Genomic DNA, 17,383 nt, shown 5'->3' on the forward strand with positions numbered 1-17,383 from the left:
GGTCAAACTGTATAGAAATATTAAATCGCTGTATCTAATGCCCTCATTATAAAGTACAAAAGTAAGCTGCATATAAACGGACATGTATCAAAGGAATCTAATTTAACAACAACCAAAACAAGAATAATAAAAGGATCCGCATTTAAATAATAGCGAATGTGTGTTTATTTGCTTGTGGGAGGAGTGAATGTCATCAGGTCTTGTTCACACACGGACTGCCTCACTCTCTCCTTCTGTTCTGGGGTGAACAGCAGCAGACTGGGCGGCATCTGAAACACCAGACGACAAGACACCATTATGACAGAAACATGCATATTCAAAACATTGATAAAATAAACCTGAAAGTGGAGATAAAGCAAGTGGAATGAGATAAGAGTTCCCACAGTTACAGAAATAAGATCAGGTTAAAGTTTTCCATGGATTTTACATAAAATAACTGCTAGCACACAATTCTCAGTATTTAAGTCACATACTTCTGCTAACCAACTTTCAGCTACAAAACAATTTATACATGTCTCAAATCAACTCAATCCATATCAGTTACAAATGTTTTCACACTTTCAAAGTTACCTAAAGTGTTTTTTTTTGTAAAATTTATTTTTAAAAATTATAAAATAAGAATGACTATTAATCTACTATTAAACAATTGCAGTACTGTAAAGTAAGAGTTATAGTACATCCAGGTGGTTGTTATGGCCCGATTGGCTTGTTGTATGTGCCTTGAGCTCTTTATTCTGCGAAAAACAAAACACCTACCTAGATGTACCTTTTCCTGTTTATTACACTACTATGTGTCACAAAATACATAAAACATAGTTTATTAATTCTCTGATTAAAGGCAAAGCTGACAACCAAAAACGGCTGAATGGAGCAAACACTAACCTACATATTATTTAGAAGTGTCGGGATATTCAGGCGTACAAAAACAGATCTGAATGTATTCACTAGCTAGGTTTATAGCCACCAATTTTTATGCGCATTTCCAAAAACCGGTTGATGAAAACGCCAAGATGCGCATAAATCTTGAAAGTGCACATAAAAAAAATATTTGTGCATAACTGAGTAAGATAATCTTTTTATTCGATAAGAAAAGGTGTGCATAAACTGTGATGGAAAAACTTTTACCGAACAAATTCCAGTATGCGCATTAAAAAAGGTCATGTGATTTTGTTATAAGAGATCACGTGATGATAAAAATGTGTGTGAATGGACAAACCAGCAGGCTGAGCACATTGTAAAACATCTGAAATGTTGTTTTGGTCATTCTAAAACGCTGTAACCGTTTCAGTATTAGTGTTATTATATTATTAATGACCTCCAGTGAGCGCGTTCACTACGTGTCAGGATTGCCTTCTGAGGCGCAAGTCATTTCTTAAATTAAGAAAAGATTCACGTAGTTTCTCCTACCTTAGCAAATTCCGTTTTTACTGTTGATATTTGGCGCCAGTTAATCAGCAAGTGACAATTTTATTCGCTTCGACTCGTTGGATGGAAACGCTGCTTTATTTGCACGTCTTTTATGCAATATTTCAGTTTTGCACAAAAAGTTAATTCGCATGTTTGATTGGAAACATAGCTAATGACAGTCAAAATTATTTGAAGTACCCAGATGAGCCCAGAAGTTGTTATCTGGGAAAAACATACATTGGAATGTGGCAACTGACCAATCCGGATCAAGTATTCCAGAAAGCACTGTAATGAAATGATGATATGCTACATTACAGTGCAGGACTATTCTAAAGGACATTACACATTATTACCAAATAATTATTGCCAAAATAAATGATTGGCTTTGTGCATTAAAAACAAAAATAATATTTCATTTAAATGGCATCTTGCAGAACATATTGAAAGCCTTTTTACATTTACATTTAGTTTTTTTGGCAGATGCTTTTGTCCAAAGTGACTTACAATTGAGGAAGTATTCAGTGATTCAACAAGAGGCCATACATACAAGTGCTAGACTAGTTATTCAAAGTAACTGGTTTGTGCTCAGAGAATTTAGTGCTAGAGTAGGAGTTTTTTTTTAGGAGAAAACAGAGTAAGAAAGTGCTTCTATAGGTGGTTTTGGTATTATTTACCATTTTTACTTTAACACCAGTAAATTGACTCGCAGATGAAGTGACCAAAGTACTGAGGAATAAATCCTAATAATTGGTTCTAAAACAAAAAATATATATAAAGTTTTATAAAAAATATAGTTAATCTCTTCAAAACTTGATTGCATTTGCTTTTCCCCCGAGTACATAACTGTGGGAACCCTTTTGAAAGGCAAAGATCAAATGACAGTTCATAAAAGAAAAGTCAATCCACCTGACTGATCCTGTGTGAGAACACCATTCTGGGAACAGCTGAGACAGGAGTGCAAGAAAGACAAAAGTGAGTGTCCATGTGCCTCAACCCAACCACAAGTGACCATTTAACATGCATATTAAAGGTTAACGGTAGTTCACACCAAAGATTAGAAACATTGTTATATTTTCATATTTGAAAATTAATGCAAGACATTTTATTATTTTTTTATTTTAAATAGTGTTAGGTTTTTTTCTCTTGAATTATGAAAAATATACCAAAACTTTACTTAAAGAGAGATTCCACCCAAAAAATTGAATTTACTCATCCTTGACTAATCTTGCTTTGTTGTTTTTGTTCTGCTGAAGATATTTTGAAGAATGTTGGAAACCGCTAACCACTGACATCCAGAGTAGGAAAAAATAAAACTATGCATGGTTTCCAACATTCTTCAAAACATCTTTTGTGTTTAACAAAACAAACTGGTTTGGAACAAGTCAAAGGTGAGTAAATGACCATTTTTGCGTCAACTACCCCTTCATTTTTGTATGCAGTTACACCCCATAATAATGTGATGTTAGGGACAACATGTACCTGTGGGAGATGCCAAGACATCCACTGGAGACTCGTCTGGCTGAGACACTGGACTCTCCATCTCCGCATCCATCACTCCAAGAGAAAACCTGTCAGCTGCAAGACTCTGTTCTGGAGACACAATGTCTCCCACTGATGGCAGCAGGTAACGCTCAAAGTCCAAACCAGTGGCACCCTGGGAGAAATACATCAGAACATGATCCTCATAAAGGAAAAGTCACAAATTCTGCTGAATATGAATATGCTGGATAAGAACGCTGTAGCAGAATGAACGTCCAAAATCACTCCCACTTCACTGGCTAGATCATTTTTGCTTGAGCGCCACCAAGTCGTGTTTTACTGCAACTTCGGCAGCTCACGTGATTGCTTGTGAAAAAACGTGGAAATCTCATTGGTCTAATAATAATAATAATAATAATAATAATGGTTTGATATAAGCACTGGCGAAAATCTTCCCAACGTGCCTTAATCCTGTCAGATAACACATTTGGTACCAGCATTTTGATTTGGTAGAAAAATCACCTCAGCATCTTGAGGTCCAGTCATTTCAACATCAGCACTGGTTGGAGAGCTGTATAGACAGTAAAAAAAGAACTGTATAAGATTACACATCACTAAAAAATCTGCATAATTCATTACTTCAAACTCAAGTGCTCCATACCTACTGCATGCTGAAAGGACGAGCTCATTATTGAGAGCTGAAGAAGCGTTGAGATCTCTGGTTGGTGTGGAGGGCATCATTGCAGGAGAAGCAGGAGAACAGACACTGGGTTCTTTTTCATGAAATGAGCACTGCGAAAGAGCATCTACACCAGCCGAGACATGCAAAATCTCCTCAGAAACCACATTATCTTCTGCTTCCTCTTGAGTAGAGGGGCTGAGCATCGACTCTGGGATGCAGTCCTCAATCTGAGCTTCTGAACACTCAACAGGGGACTCAGACTGCCTTGCTGGACTGTTTTCTGCTTCGTTACTAAAATCCGGTTGGGTACAGGTTAGGCTGGGGTCAAACTGAGGTTGACTGTTGAAGCAGAGATCTGTGTGTGAGGCTTGCATGTGGTCAGGGGTCATCTGAGAATCTTTGGGCGACTCTGCAGAACGCAGAGAGGTAGAAACAGGTAATACGTCAGAATGAAGGGGTCGAGTTGGTGTGGTGGGCATGCAGGGTAGAGGAGAAGCGCGAGGGATGGCAGTAGATCTACACTGCCTGACTGGAGTGCTGAATTTAGTAGCTGAGGGGGAAGAAACCACACCTCGACACGATCTTCTGACAGCAGCTGGGAATGAGAAAATTATGCAGGTCAATACACAAAGATAACAGAGGAATGACTAAGTTAAATGATCTGAAATGCGCTCTGAGTGAAGTGAAAGTTTGGTTATAGTGCAATAAACAATTTTCAGTTGAAGTCAAAATTATTAACGCTCCTGTGAATGTTTTTAAAATAAATATTTCCCAACTGATGTTTAACAGATTCAGGATTTTATTTTTTTACCTTTATTTGAGAGGACAGTAGAGAATATTGACAGGAAAGCATGGAGAGCAGAGAGAGGGGAAGGCTTGGCACAGGACCGCGAGGCGGAATCTCGAACTCGGGTCGCCTTGAGCACTGGAGTGCATGTGTCGACACTCTAACCACTACACCACTGCACAGCAGGTTTTAATATTTTGAAACATATTAAGCTCAATATTATTAGGCCCCTTAAGCAATATATTTTATTAGCAGAAGAAACTATTCTTATACAATCACTTGCCTAATTACCCTAATTAAGACTGAATCACACCTTAATCTGAAATAGCTAGTAAAATATTATGTGCTGTCATCATAGCAGAGATAAAAGAAATCAGTTGTTAGAAATAAGTTATTAAATCTATATGTTTAGAAATGGGTTGAAAAAAATCTCTCCATTAAACAGAAATTGGGGGGGGGGGGGGGGTGAATGAATGAATAAACAGGGGGCCTAATAACTCAGGAGGGCTAATAATTCTGACTTCAACTGCATATATATATATAGTTATTTTCCTCCCTGTAAATAAGGAAAGGGAAAATAAATACAATAGAATAAAAATATGAAACAAACTATGCTTTAAGCATCTTCACTGTAAGAAAAACACTTTAGCTACAAAAGTCCTTCAGTCAAGAGCAGTGAGGGATTTTCTCCTTTTGTTGTTTGATTAATAATGATAAAAACAGGCGGCAGCAGGAATATTGCGCACTGTCACTTTAATGATTTCTCTTTCACACGTCTGATGAAGAGCCGTGTGGCTCGAAACGTTACACACGCTTTGTGTCAGCCTTTTTAATTTAATAAATTTGTATTTTTGGAGCTGTTGTCGCCTTTTGAGGAATATAAAATTGTAGGGTGAACAAAATATTGCTAAACAAAATGCAAAATCTAGACATCCCATCGCGGCATGCAAGACTGTGGTCATTCAAATTTTGAAAAAAGTATTATAAACCAGTGGTTCTCAATTCCGGTCCTCTATTTCCCCAACCCTAAACATTTTGTATGTCTTCCTTACTTAACACACTAGATTCAGATCATTTAACCAGGAGATCCATGCACTGCTTCTTAGGGGGTGTCCTAAATCGCATACTTATGCACTATTCTAACTAACTCTAGAAAGAATAAGTGAACTTTAAATTCCTGGATGATGCACTTATACAACTGGTAAAATGAAGTGTGCAATACTGGACACTTCACACACTCAATGGCTGCTGCTTTCCTCACATAGCAGAAGGGGCGGAGCTTTCGGGCACTCATGTTGGATTACTTTATTTTGGATTGTGAAAGCAAAATTCTCATATGAGAGTGATTATGCCGCCTCCTGATGCTGAATGCGGTTATGATTACGGCAGGTATTATTTGGTAGTTTGATCATTTATTTTGCTAATTTGGCAACAGTCAAATATCAGAAATATACTATACACTATATACTACATACATATACTATGCTGTTGAGTGTATAAGTGCATAAGGAAGACAAAAGCTGCGTCCCAAATGGCACACTATACACTATGTACTTAACACACCTGATTCAGAGCATCAGCTTGTTAAAGGAGAGATCCATAAGTGATTCTTGTGGGTCAAATAAGACAGACATGAGGGTGGGGGTCTGGAATTGAGAACCACTGCCATGTTTTGCAACACTACAAAATAAACAATAATGTGAAATGATTTACTTTTTAGTAAATGCAACTTATCCACCTATACGACCTAATTTATAATAATTATTTCTATTATTAATTTAAAATATTACTCAAAACGTTATGTTTAAGGAATGTTGGCTAAATATTTAAGAACTCACTAATAATTGCAATTTTTTTTATAATCAAAATAAATAAAATTGTAATGAGATGAAATTTTGGTCATTAATTACTTGTTTACTAAACATGTTTGAATTATTTCCCTCTGTTAAACACAAAGCAAGATATTTTGAAGAAAAGGAAACCGGTAGCTATTGACCATCATAGCTACCAGTTTACAACATTCATTAAAAAACTTATGTTGTATTTAACAAAAGAAAGAAACTCAAATAGATTTGAAAGCACTTAAGGCTGAGTAAATGGGTGAGTACATTGTCATTATTGGGTGAGCTATGCCTTTAATTTAGGATTACTAAAATATAGAGTATGGAGTATCAAAAGTATCGAGTTCGGCACCAATCGGTAGGGAAATTTTAAAAGTGTGAACAGCTGTGAAAAATGGTGAAATGATGACCTTCACATCCAATCGCAGTCATTTCTGTTAAGCATGTGAACACAATGGCCAATCAGTGCTGTTTAAGTACACCCTCAAACGTTAGTAGGAAATTCAAATTTTTTTTTTTAAATGTCAGTACCAAATTGTTTCCGAAATCAATACTTTTGACAAGCTTACTTAGATATAATAAATACATTTAATCTTTGGATTTCCACAATTGCCACAGGTCATACTTTTTAGCTGGACAAATATGGACATTGGGAAGGTAGGGGGGGGAGGGGAAAAAAAAAAAAATAATAAATAAAAATAAAAACACACTACTGACTGAGTAATACTTTCAATTCTTACCTGGCGTCTTAACTGGGCTTTCCACCTGGAAGAAGCCGCCGTGGAAGACCACAGACTGTACTGCAGCCACAGACGCAGAGCTGGAGTCCTCCTGGGGTTTGTCTATAGTCTCAGTGGCCTTCTGTTCAGCCTGCTTGGCTTTCATTGCGGCCTTTATAGCAGCCAGTCGACTCTTGGCTGCAGCACTGCCACCTACACCTGATGCGGCCTTCCCTGCTACAACAGGAGGCTTCTATAGGACAGGAGAACAAGATATGAACATTACACAACATACCATTAAAACACAATGCTGTTCAAAGATGGGCTAAATAATAGTTTACTTTGACCACTCTTTTTTTGGTGACAGGTTTGACTTCCTCTTTCCAGTCCCTCGCCTCCGCCTCTTTCAGGGAATTAAATTTCTTATTAACATCTTCCACCTATTAAAAAAAAAACAACAACATTAAAGTCCCTGTGAGATTAAAATGAAGTTTTCTAGAAGTTAGCATCAGGATGTTAGTTTTAAGATATCTATAATCTAGTGTGTTCCAAAATAGTGACAAAATCCACATTCAAATAATAATAATAATAATAATAATAATAATAATGACAAACATTTGTAGTTTGTCATTTCCATCCAAATGGCATCACCTCATACTTTAGTTTCTCATCAAATCTTCTGACCAATCAAATGCTCTCCAGTATATGTCATGTCCAACCCCCTTCAAGAGACCATTACTAAATGTGCTTGGGCTTAACAACTCTCACTGCCAGAGCTGTGATAAAATAAAATACTATGGGCTAGTTTTTTTAGAAAGGGGCACACGGTCTTCATGTTTCTGTTCAAATTACTTTACACATCGAACAAAAATGTACATAGCAAAAGTACTTTACGGGACTTGCATTTTATAAAAGTGAACATCAACCCACCTGAAAGTACACCATGTCCCAGAAGCCCTGCAAGTCTGTGCAGGTTGTTATTTTCTCCCCGCGCTTAAAGTCGCAGTCATCCACGAGGCCATTAAACTGGCCAAAACGCTCTTTCATCAGCAGTCTGGCCTGACCGACAGCGGTGCGCATCCGATCTCGCACTGCGGGGACCGAGAGAAATAGATTTCAGCTGTGGTCACAGAAGTTTTTAGGCACACAAAGTTACCTGCAACTATGGTAATAGGAAGTCCACTGTGGAATCTTTATTATAATAAAAACAATACAAAATTTAATGCATGCAAAATGTAAACATAGACAATAAATTCCACTTTACTGCAAAGTTACAATCCTGTAATTTTATCATTTTAAATTTACATTCTTTTAATTTAGCCAAGAATTCACACCTCGTCAAAAGCTATAAGTTCACCAAAAATGTAACTATATAACGACAAAAACAACTTTGCATTTCTGGGGTCCGTTCTTCGTAACGTACCTCGCTTAAATGATCTAAAATGATTTGGCAGATCCTGGATCTTTTAATCTTGATAACTGATCTTTGGCTAATTTGGTTCTTCAAACAAGTTCGCGAATCAGATTAAAATGTCTGGATAAACTGATCTGAGATCGCTGCGTGTGTTGTGAAGGACAGATCTATCGATCCTCGAATTCATAATCAGCAATGCAACGATTGGCTGACGGCACAGCAGCGTGATGACATCATCTGATTAATATTCAATTATCCATGTGAGCAAAACTACATAAAATTAGTAGTAAACGGTTTGTTAAATATGACACGCATAACTTTCGATATTTGTTGTTAGCTGCAGGCTTTACACTTTCATATGTCAAGAGTATTCATCATGAATTTCAATGCATATCAATGAATTTAGGTGTACATTTAGAGAAGATTTTCATTATTATACAAGTTTTTTTAATCGACTTAAGGAATAACTGCATAAATTAATTTTGCATCAAAAAAGCATTTTGATATTGGTAAAGGTGTCTGCAACTTTTTTGAAGCATAAAATCACTGGTATATTAGCGGTTAAAACACGTGCATGACTGCAAAAATTATTATCCTTTATTTATCGTTTAAAAAGTCGAATATTGTGCATGTACGCGGTTGTATCTAAAAAGTTCATTTCAATAAATTTTCTCTTTGAACCACCAGGTGGCAGTCTTTGAACTTTATTTCGGATTGCAGATTCCGTGTTTTATTAATATATATTTTTAACTTATTTATATATATATATATATATATATATATATATATATATATATATATATATATATATATATATATATATATATATATATACTATTTTCCCAAGTGTATAACTACTGTAAGAAATTAACAGCATTTGGTACATACTTTCAGTATTAACTTTGCTTGAACTGACCCAATCTAATCCTGTTTAAATGAAATGAGCCTGCTCCCTAGTAGGCTTGAGCTACCAGAACTGTTGCTATGACAGCAAGTCTCAGATGATTTTTGAAGAACTAAACGTTCCTGGATCGTGTCAAATCGACAATATCCAAAGCCAGCTACCTGAATAATCCACGTACGAAGAATGGACCCCTGATCTGCCTCATTTAAACAAACATGAACAAAAAAACAAAAACAAAAAGAAAGACACGGTGTTGTTGAATTAAGGTTTGAAGGACATGCTGGTCAAAACTGAAAACTTACTCTCTTCTGGTATAGAAGTGTCATCAAATCGTGTCTCCCACAGCTCAGAGAGTCCAGTCAAACGCTCAGTCTCACTGGCCATCTCTGCCCTATTAAAAGCAACATTCATTCAAGCCATTAATGCAAATAACAAATCTTACACAGGTATTTAAAAAATATCTGAAAAAAAAAAATCTTAAACAGTTGTAAACATTAAACATTATTTAAATATTTAGTTGCATAATCATTGTTCTTGTTAAATGCTGTACATATGTGTTGCATCAAGTCAACCAACTAACACCTAGAACCTGGTATTTCAGTCCAGTAAGAACAAACTACATCCCAGTTGCTGTGAATTTTTAGGTTTTGCAGCAGAAACTGCATTGAGAATGTCACCCCACAAGATTTCAACTGGGTTGAGGTCAGGTGATTGATCCGTCTACTCCATTACCTCAATTGTTTTTGCCTGAAACAAAGATGTTCCTCGACAAGTAGTGTTTGGGGTTGCCAGCTTGTTGAAACAACCATTTTAGGTACATTTACTCTTCAGTATATAAATTTATTCAAACTATTAATGACCACTGGTAAAGATAGATAAAACCAAAGCCACAGTATGATAAACATCCCCACAGTATGATTTTTTTCACCACCGTTCTTCACAGTGAATTGAGGGTTGAATTTAACACCTGTGGGTTGTCTGATGATGGTCAATGACCACTAGGTCCAAAAAGAACAATATTCATTCCATGACAAACTTTAACCAATTTTGCATACACAGAATTTTTGTAATTTTTATTATTATTATTTTTCCCAAATGAAAGTGCTTTATTGGGGTTTCTTGCTGATTTAAAAAAAAGGTGTGAAAACTGACATTGACTTCCATAGCTTTGGTATTTCCTACTATGGATTTCAATTCTTCAAAATATAATCTTCTGTGTTCAACAGAAAAAAAAAGCTTTAGAAACACCTCAGAGTAAGTACAGTGTCAGTAAAGTTTTATGTTCGGGTGAACTAATCCTGTAATAAAGGGTGAATGAATAAATCCTCTCAAACTCAATACTGCTATTTCTTTGAATACCCCCTGCCCTTTCAACGCATTAGCCAATTATAAATAAATTAAATTAGCCACTACTGTCATGTGTGCACTACATCCACAAGTAAATCATTGACAAATGTCAGCAATGTGAATAACAGTGGTTCAAGAGGTAACAACTCTGCATAATAATTCACCATTCAAATTCGACAAATTACTCCGATGCTGTATGCTCATTATGAGCTTGTTTAATGCCCTCACAACTTAAGAACCTTTGTAAATGTATAAAGTGCATTAAATGATTTATAAACCATGTATTGCATGTCAACATATTTATTTAATAATCTGTTAAACTATGTAATGTTCAACAAAATCATTAGTAAACATTTACAAACATTCTCTCATTCGTAGCTGTTTGGAAAAAAATACTAGTGATGTGGTAAATATTACAGATTGTGACAATCGAAAATTCTAAACTACTTCAAAACGCATTTATAGCTTTTTTTTAAAGTGCATATTAATACTGTGAATTACATTTACTAATGATCTGCTAATCTTTATGCGCTTTTAACCAAGTTCATTAGCAAATATTCACAAGCACCTTATCTCATTTTTATCTGCATGTCAATATATTACCTAATAATTTATCAAGCATTACTTAATGTTTGTAATTTACTATATATAAACATTATCTCAAATAGGTCTGTCACGATAAGTCATTTTTGGTGTGCGATGTTGTCATAGAAATGATTGCGATAAGTGATATTATTGTTATTTTATGACCCATTTTATGCCCGTTTATATAATGATTCTACAACAGGATTTACATTGGCATTAACACATTCAAGGCAAAAAAAAAAAAACACACGTAAATGTTCTTTTTGGATTTAATGTTATTCGAGAATCATAACTTTTCTGCAAGTGGATTTCAGATTTGAAAAGGACAGTGAATTTCAAGACGATAAGTCAATGCATTGATTATTGTGACAGGCCTAATTTCAAACATTACAATTAATAGAACTGATTAGTTTGTGTGTTGATGTAACAAAGATGTGCCTCACCTAAAATAGGCAACATCATGCTGAGGCTCCATTGGGGCAGACGGAGGTGATGGTGCTGCATCGGTGGATGGTTGAGGAAAGATTGGGCAGGAGGAGGAGAGGACACTGACGGAGGGCTGACAGCATGATCTGTCATATGGGCTGACAGAGAAGGTGGAGGAGATGAGAATGACAGAACAGGCTTTGGGGGAGAGGGCAAAGCAGGCTCCATGCTGGCTTCAGAATTAAAACTGTAAAATAGAAACAGCATTTCAGACTAGTGTTGTAAAAAATGTCAATATTTGAAAGAGACTATGCACTCTCTACATGATGTTGTGCTTCAGCAGACACACTACATGCACGTACCCCAACCCCCCAATAAAAAAAAAAAACATCAAAATACCCATCTTTAAAACACAGTCAATTAAGTCTAAAGTTTTTTATTTAAGTAACAGCAGCCAAATAAAACCTGCTGTTTTCATGGACATTGAGCAAAAAAACTAAACAAAAGTTAGATCTGTCTGAAGAATATAAAACACAATTTACTTTAGTATATTTGTCCAGTTGTATTAGCGTTGTTAGTTATAATTAGCTTTTTTATTACTTACTGCTTAAGTGCCTTTTGATAAATTTCATTTTTAAAAGCTTGATTCTGCTGTAGTTTCATGGTGTACCAAGAAGAAAATTTGCTGCTGTACCATGTGTTCCTTTAGATTATGTAATTTTTATTAATGCTGTGGAAATATTACCTGTGACAGCACTGTTTCAGACAGAGCAAGAGTTATTATTCGATTATTTGGTTATACTTTATAATTAGATTTCATTATTTAATGTTTTTACTAACATAAACAATACTGGTACAGCATTTGTTAATCCTAGTTTGACATTTACGAATGCATTATTAAAATCCAAATTAACAGTTTATGCATGGAGTTAAACTAACAATGAACAACGTTTTCACATTTAACATGAACAAATAATGTAATAAAGGTATCATTGTTTGTTCATGTTAGTAAACACATTAACTACAATGAACTAAAGCAAACTGACTGTGAAGTTTTACTGATTATTCTAACACTGATTAAATGGTACCTTGGTGAAAGGAAGGCATTGGCTGAAGATGGAGAGAGTGGCACAGGCTCAAATGACCTTAGACCAACAGGAGGCTGGAACACAAATCCTTCAGGAGCAAACGACGCAGGAGCAACTTTGGGTTCCTCTTCCTCATCAACTGCAGTGTCCTTTATCTCAGCAGGCTATTAAATGTCCACAAAATATAATTAACAAAAATTCTAAACATACAAAACACACAAAAACCAAAAATAAAACACAACACCTCACCTTATTTTCAACATTTGCCTTCATGTTGCCTGTGTAAAAATAATGATATCTACAGATTAATAATTTTAAATATAATAAATGTGATATTGGTGCTGAAATGATGCAATATAATGCTCTCCTGAGCAATACTATGCAATATAATATGGAATCTTGTACATGTAAAATCATAAGACAGCTTTAGCCTCATTACCTTGTATGACTTTCCCTCTGCCTAAAGAGGGCACTGCAGGACATTTAACAGCTGATCTTGTTTTCGGACCTCTTGCATCTAAAAATCACATAGAGAAAGTGACTTACACACAAGCCCTGAGAGAAGCCAAAAATATAAAACATCACAAATAAGCTCACCAGTAACTGGTTTAACCACAGCTTCTGGTGCTGTTTTAGCAGCTGATCGCGTGGTTGGAGCTCTTCCAGGTGGTTCGGCTGTACAAAAAAAAAAGAAAAACAAAAGAGGCAACAACAGTATTATACCAAATGGGCTCTTAATTATGTGTAAACTGTTGCTCAAAAGTCATTGTGTGCCTATACATCTAAAGTATGTATTAATATTTTTATGATGCAGTTAATTCTTATTGTTTGTTTTTAAATGAAACACAGGTTCTACAAATTATAAAACATCACTGTTTCAACATTATATAAACGTAGTAATATTTCAAAATATATTTAGTCAAAAATATTGATTTGATTTAATGTATTTCTGTATAAAATTCACCTTGGGTAAATATAAGAGAATTGTCTTAAACAGGGTGTCAAAATGTTAATCTAAGCAGCGTTTTCATCCAGTTGCATGATCCTAAAACTCATTCATTTATTTTTCTTCGGCTTAACCCCTTTTTTCAGAGTTCGCCACATCAAAATGAACTGCCAACTTTTGCAGCATATTTTTTACACAGCGAATGCCCTTCCAGCGCCAACCCATCACTGGCAAACACCCATACACACTCATCCACACAAATACGCTACGGCCAATTTAGTTTATTCAATTCACCTGCATGATCCTAAAACTGAGTGAGTTATTTACCTGTAGTTGCTCTGGTTTTGGTAGAAGTCAGAGGTTTTCGATTGTCCCTTGTGGAAGCCCTGGCAGCTGATAAGGTCTCAACTGTACAAAATAAATGGATTAAAGCATCTTCACAAACTGCAGATATTACAATTCACTTCAAGAAAAATTGTAGTTGAATGATATTAGTTTAACCAATTACAATGCATTGCATTTGGTAATACAAAAACCTAAGCAAGACAAACCTTTCTTTGGAACAGCATGTCTTTCAACTGCAAGCTAAAAAAAACAAACAAAAAAAATAAGATTTTGAAATAGTGACTAAAAAACAAAAATACAACACATACTGCATACATCATAAAAAATGTACATTTACCATGTATTTTTATTACATCATGAAAAAATAACATAAGTCAAAATCATGCTTTCATACAGTTTTTAAAAGATTACCAAGATTTTGTTTGATTAAAACACATTAAAATAGAAATAATATAGCTTTACAATTTTAAAATATTTTAAAACCATTTATTACTGTGATGTCAGGCTTGAATATTTACATTTTAAATGATACCTTTTGATTCTGCACCATCGAGCGGGTCATTCGTGTGGACTGACTCATTTCTGTGGCCTGTCATAAAGAAAAAAATAATTTAAAATTATGTACAATTCACTCAGATTTGATACTGGCCTGTCAAACTGCTTTCCCCATCACTCACCTTGGCTCTGCTTGGCGCAGCAGTGTTTGAAGGCAGATACCCAAGTGGCTGTGGCTTATACAGGCCCACCTTGAACACACCTTTCTTCTCTTTGTCCCTCTTTTCTTTTTCCTTTTGCAACATCTTGTTTTCTTTGTATCGAGCAAGCATCTTCTTCCTTTCCTCAGCCGCATCACTGGAATCTAAATACAATTGTAACTGTTAAAAAATAATGCCGTGCCAAAATACAATCAAATAATAAAAGTAAGATATTAACCACTGGCTGTCTTTGTTTTGGGTGCTTTGTCTTGAGTAGCCATGAGGGTGGAAGTATCCATCGAGAGGTCGACCTCCGGCAACCTGTCGAGATGTCTGCGCATGTTCTGGATCTTTTCTCTGTTCTCTTTCTGGGATTGCGAACGACGTCTGGACATCTTTAGCCGAATCATAGATGTACTGCTATCCCGCTTGTACAGGTGCGCAAAGCGAGACTCCATCCTGCAAGCTATTTTACAACAAGAACTATTACAGTTGTTCTCAATTCCTCTTGCTTCAAAGCCCCACAGTAGGGCTGCACAATATTGAAAAATCTATCTATCTATATACACACACACACACACACGTCTTGCTTTGTTTACCAAATGAGTGGATCTAATTGGATTTGCATTGTAAACATTAAAGTTCAAAAAGATTTTTTTTTTTTTTTATTTCATACATTAATTAGTTACGATACTCCCAAAATCATTCTGCATAATTTTTTTTTTCCAAAATAAATGTCAGATTCTGCCTAGACCTACTCATGACCCTCAACTAGTCTGTAGTTTGAATGCCAGTTGTTGTTTTTTTTTTTTTTTTTTTTGGAGTAATAAAATGCAGTATAATCATCTAATTTTCCATAGTTATAACAGCTCATCAATAACTACACTTATCAGCATTTACAGGAGAGATATAATGCTTTCATATCTTTATTGTTGACATGAAAGGCTGTCCAATCACACTTTTATAGATTTTAAAGTGCCAATAAAGCTTGCGGTTTTCCCACTAAGCTTTTTGCTGACCTACTGTTAACATGTAAAGATTGTTAACGTGTATGTTTTTTTTAAACTCCGCATATTTACTAATTTTTAGTGTTTTGGTTTAGTTGGTCCAAAACAAAATGAACACACGTAGTAACGTAAAAGCAGCAGGAACTAATCCGATAAACACACATCTTCATTTCTTGCAGGAAGTCTTTGTTGATGTCACTTTTGAACCAAAAGATGTTCGCCCACATTTTTACATAACTTTTTTTTATCTTTTCCGAATCAACAAAGCAACAACTAGATCATATTTCCCCTTGCTATTAAGTACTCACTTACAGCAAACCAGACGTTTGCATGTTCGAAACCTGAACACAATAATCATGTTCGGCAGTCTAAAGCTGTTCATATTTACTCCGATCGAAATAACATAAGAAATGTCAAACCTTTTGGTTAAGGTGTGTTTCCAGGAGTCCAACAAACAAATGTTACACTTTACAGACTTGTTAATTTTGAAAATACCGATGTTCTGTAAACAAACGTTTACCTATCCTAAGCGTACAGCAAGCAAGATGGCGGGCACGTTTTGAAAAATGAATACAGCCCTTCTGATTGGTTGCTCCGCTACATCGAAACCTCCGTTGGTAGGTTAGATTTGGATGACGGGCCTTGCAACGCCCTTTTGGGTGTTCGGTTCCGGTTTTTTTGGAGTCGACTCTAATTCTCGACTCCTAGATTTGGAATCAATGGAATCGACTCTTCAACTCTATTTACTAAAATAGCGCAAGGATTATATATATAAAATGTCATATCACCATTTCGCAATTTATCCAATGCTAATCGTGTCAAAGCAGCTGTACATAGTGTCATTTGTCCTCTGGCCAGAGAAAACCAGCAGGCTGAAGTCAAAATCTGAATTAGAAAGAGCAAGGTATGGTTTACACGAGGAATTTGGTTTTGTGACAGAAGTTTCCACGGTGACATTGTCAGGACAAAAAAAAAAAAAAACTGATTATGAAGGAGTAAAAAATTAACAAGTTACAGTTTGACAAAAAAATGACAATTTTTTTCATTATATATATATATATATATATATATATATATATATATATATATATATATATATATATATATATATGTGTGTGTGTGTGTAGGCTAGCTAGGGGTTTCGGGTGGTTCGAAAGACCCACCCTCACTGATAAAGTCCAGAATTTGGCTCCTGTTTGTCCCATTTTTGACAGTATGACATCATAAATTGTGAAAATAATCAACAGAAGGCTTAAAGACGATTTAATTTTTAATTATTCAAATAGACAAAATCTGAGACATTTTTTTTAAATAGTTTTTTAATGTGGTTTTTAATAAGATTCCTATTTTTTTTAATGATGCATGATAATAAAATAGTAATTTTAATCTTCTAATCTCATAACATCATTCATAAAACTGTAATAACTGTAAACGCACAGTTCGAAATAAACACTTTGAGGTAAAATAGCAAAACGGTTAAGTAAGCACTTGCAAAAAGCGTGGTAATGATCACCATCCAACAAGCGGATCCAACAAAGATTAGTGCAAATGTCACTAAAATGCAGTATTTGAACCTCAAATTTAATAGAAATAACGTATTTAACAGAGAACTGAAAAAAGCATATTTTAATAGTCTATTTTAGCCTAAATGATGTCATGCACGTGCATTTCCTCAAAATAATTTATATGATTTAAGTTAGAAATGGCATTA

At 35.2% G+C, this 17,383-nt stretch overlaps 1 protein-coding gene across 1 annotated transcript; it reads right to left on the reverse strand.

Annotated features, from left to right (window-relative positions):
- Positions 1 to 25: 25 nt before the first annotated feature.
- dlgap5 (discs, large (Drosophila) homolog-associated protein 5) lies at positions 26 to 16,217 on the reverse strand. The gene is given in 21 exon segments (XM_056469184.1): positions 26 to 269; positions 2,314 to 2,351; positions 2,887 to 3,061; positions 3,409 to 3,457; positions 3,548 to 4,163; positions 6,937 to 7,168; positions 7,257 to 7,355; positions 7,846 to 8,006; positions 9,536 to 9,624; positions 11,609 to 11,690; positions 11,693 to 11,838; positions 12,680 to 12,843; positions 12,929 to 12,957; positions 13,119 to 13,196; positions 13,277 to 13,354; positions 13,953 to 14,033; positions 14,177 to 14,210; positions 14,503 to 14,559; positions 14,648 to 14,829; positions 14,904 to 15,131; positions 16,092 to 16,217. Coding segments are annotated over 20 exon segments (2,715 nt in total). The 5' UTR covers positions 15,124 to 15,131; positions 16,092 to 16,217; the 3' UTR covers positions 26 to 164.
- Positions 16,218 to 17,383: the final 1,166 nt, after the last annotated feature.

Source organism: Danio aesculapii, chromosome 12, assembly GCF_903798145.1.
Source record: "Danio aesculapii chromosome 12, fDanAes4.1, whole genome shotgun sequence".
Classification (NCBI taxonomy): domain Eukaryota; kingdom Metazoa; phylum Chordata; class Actinopteri; order Cypriniformes; family Danionidae; genus Danio; species Danio aesculapii.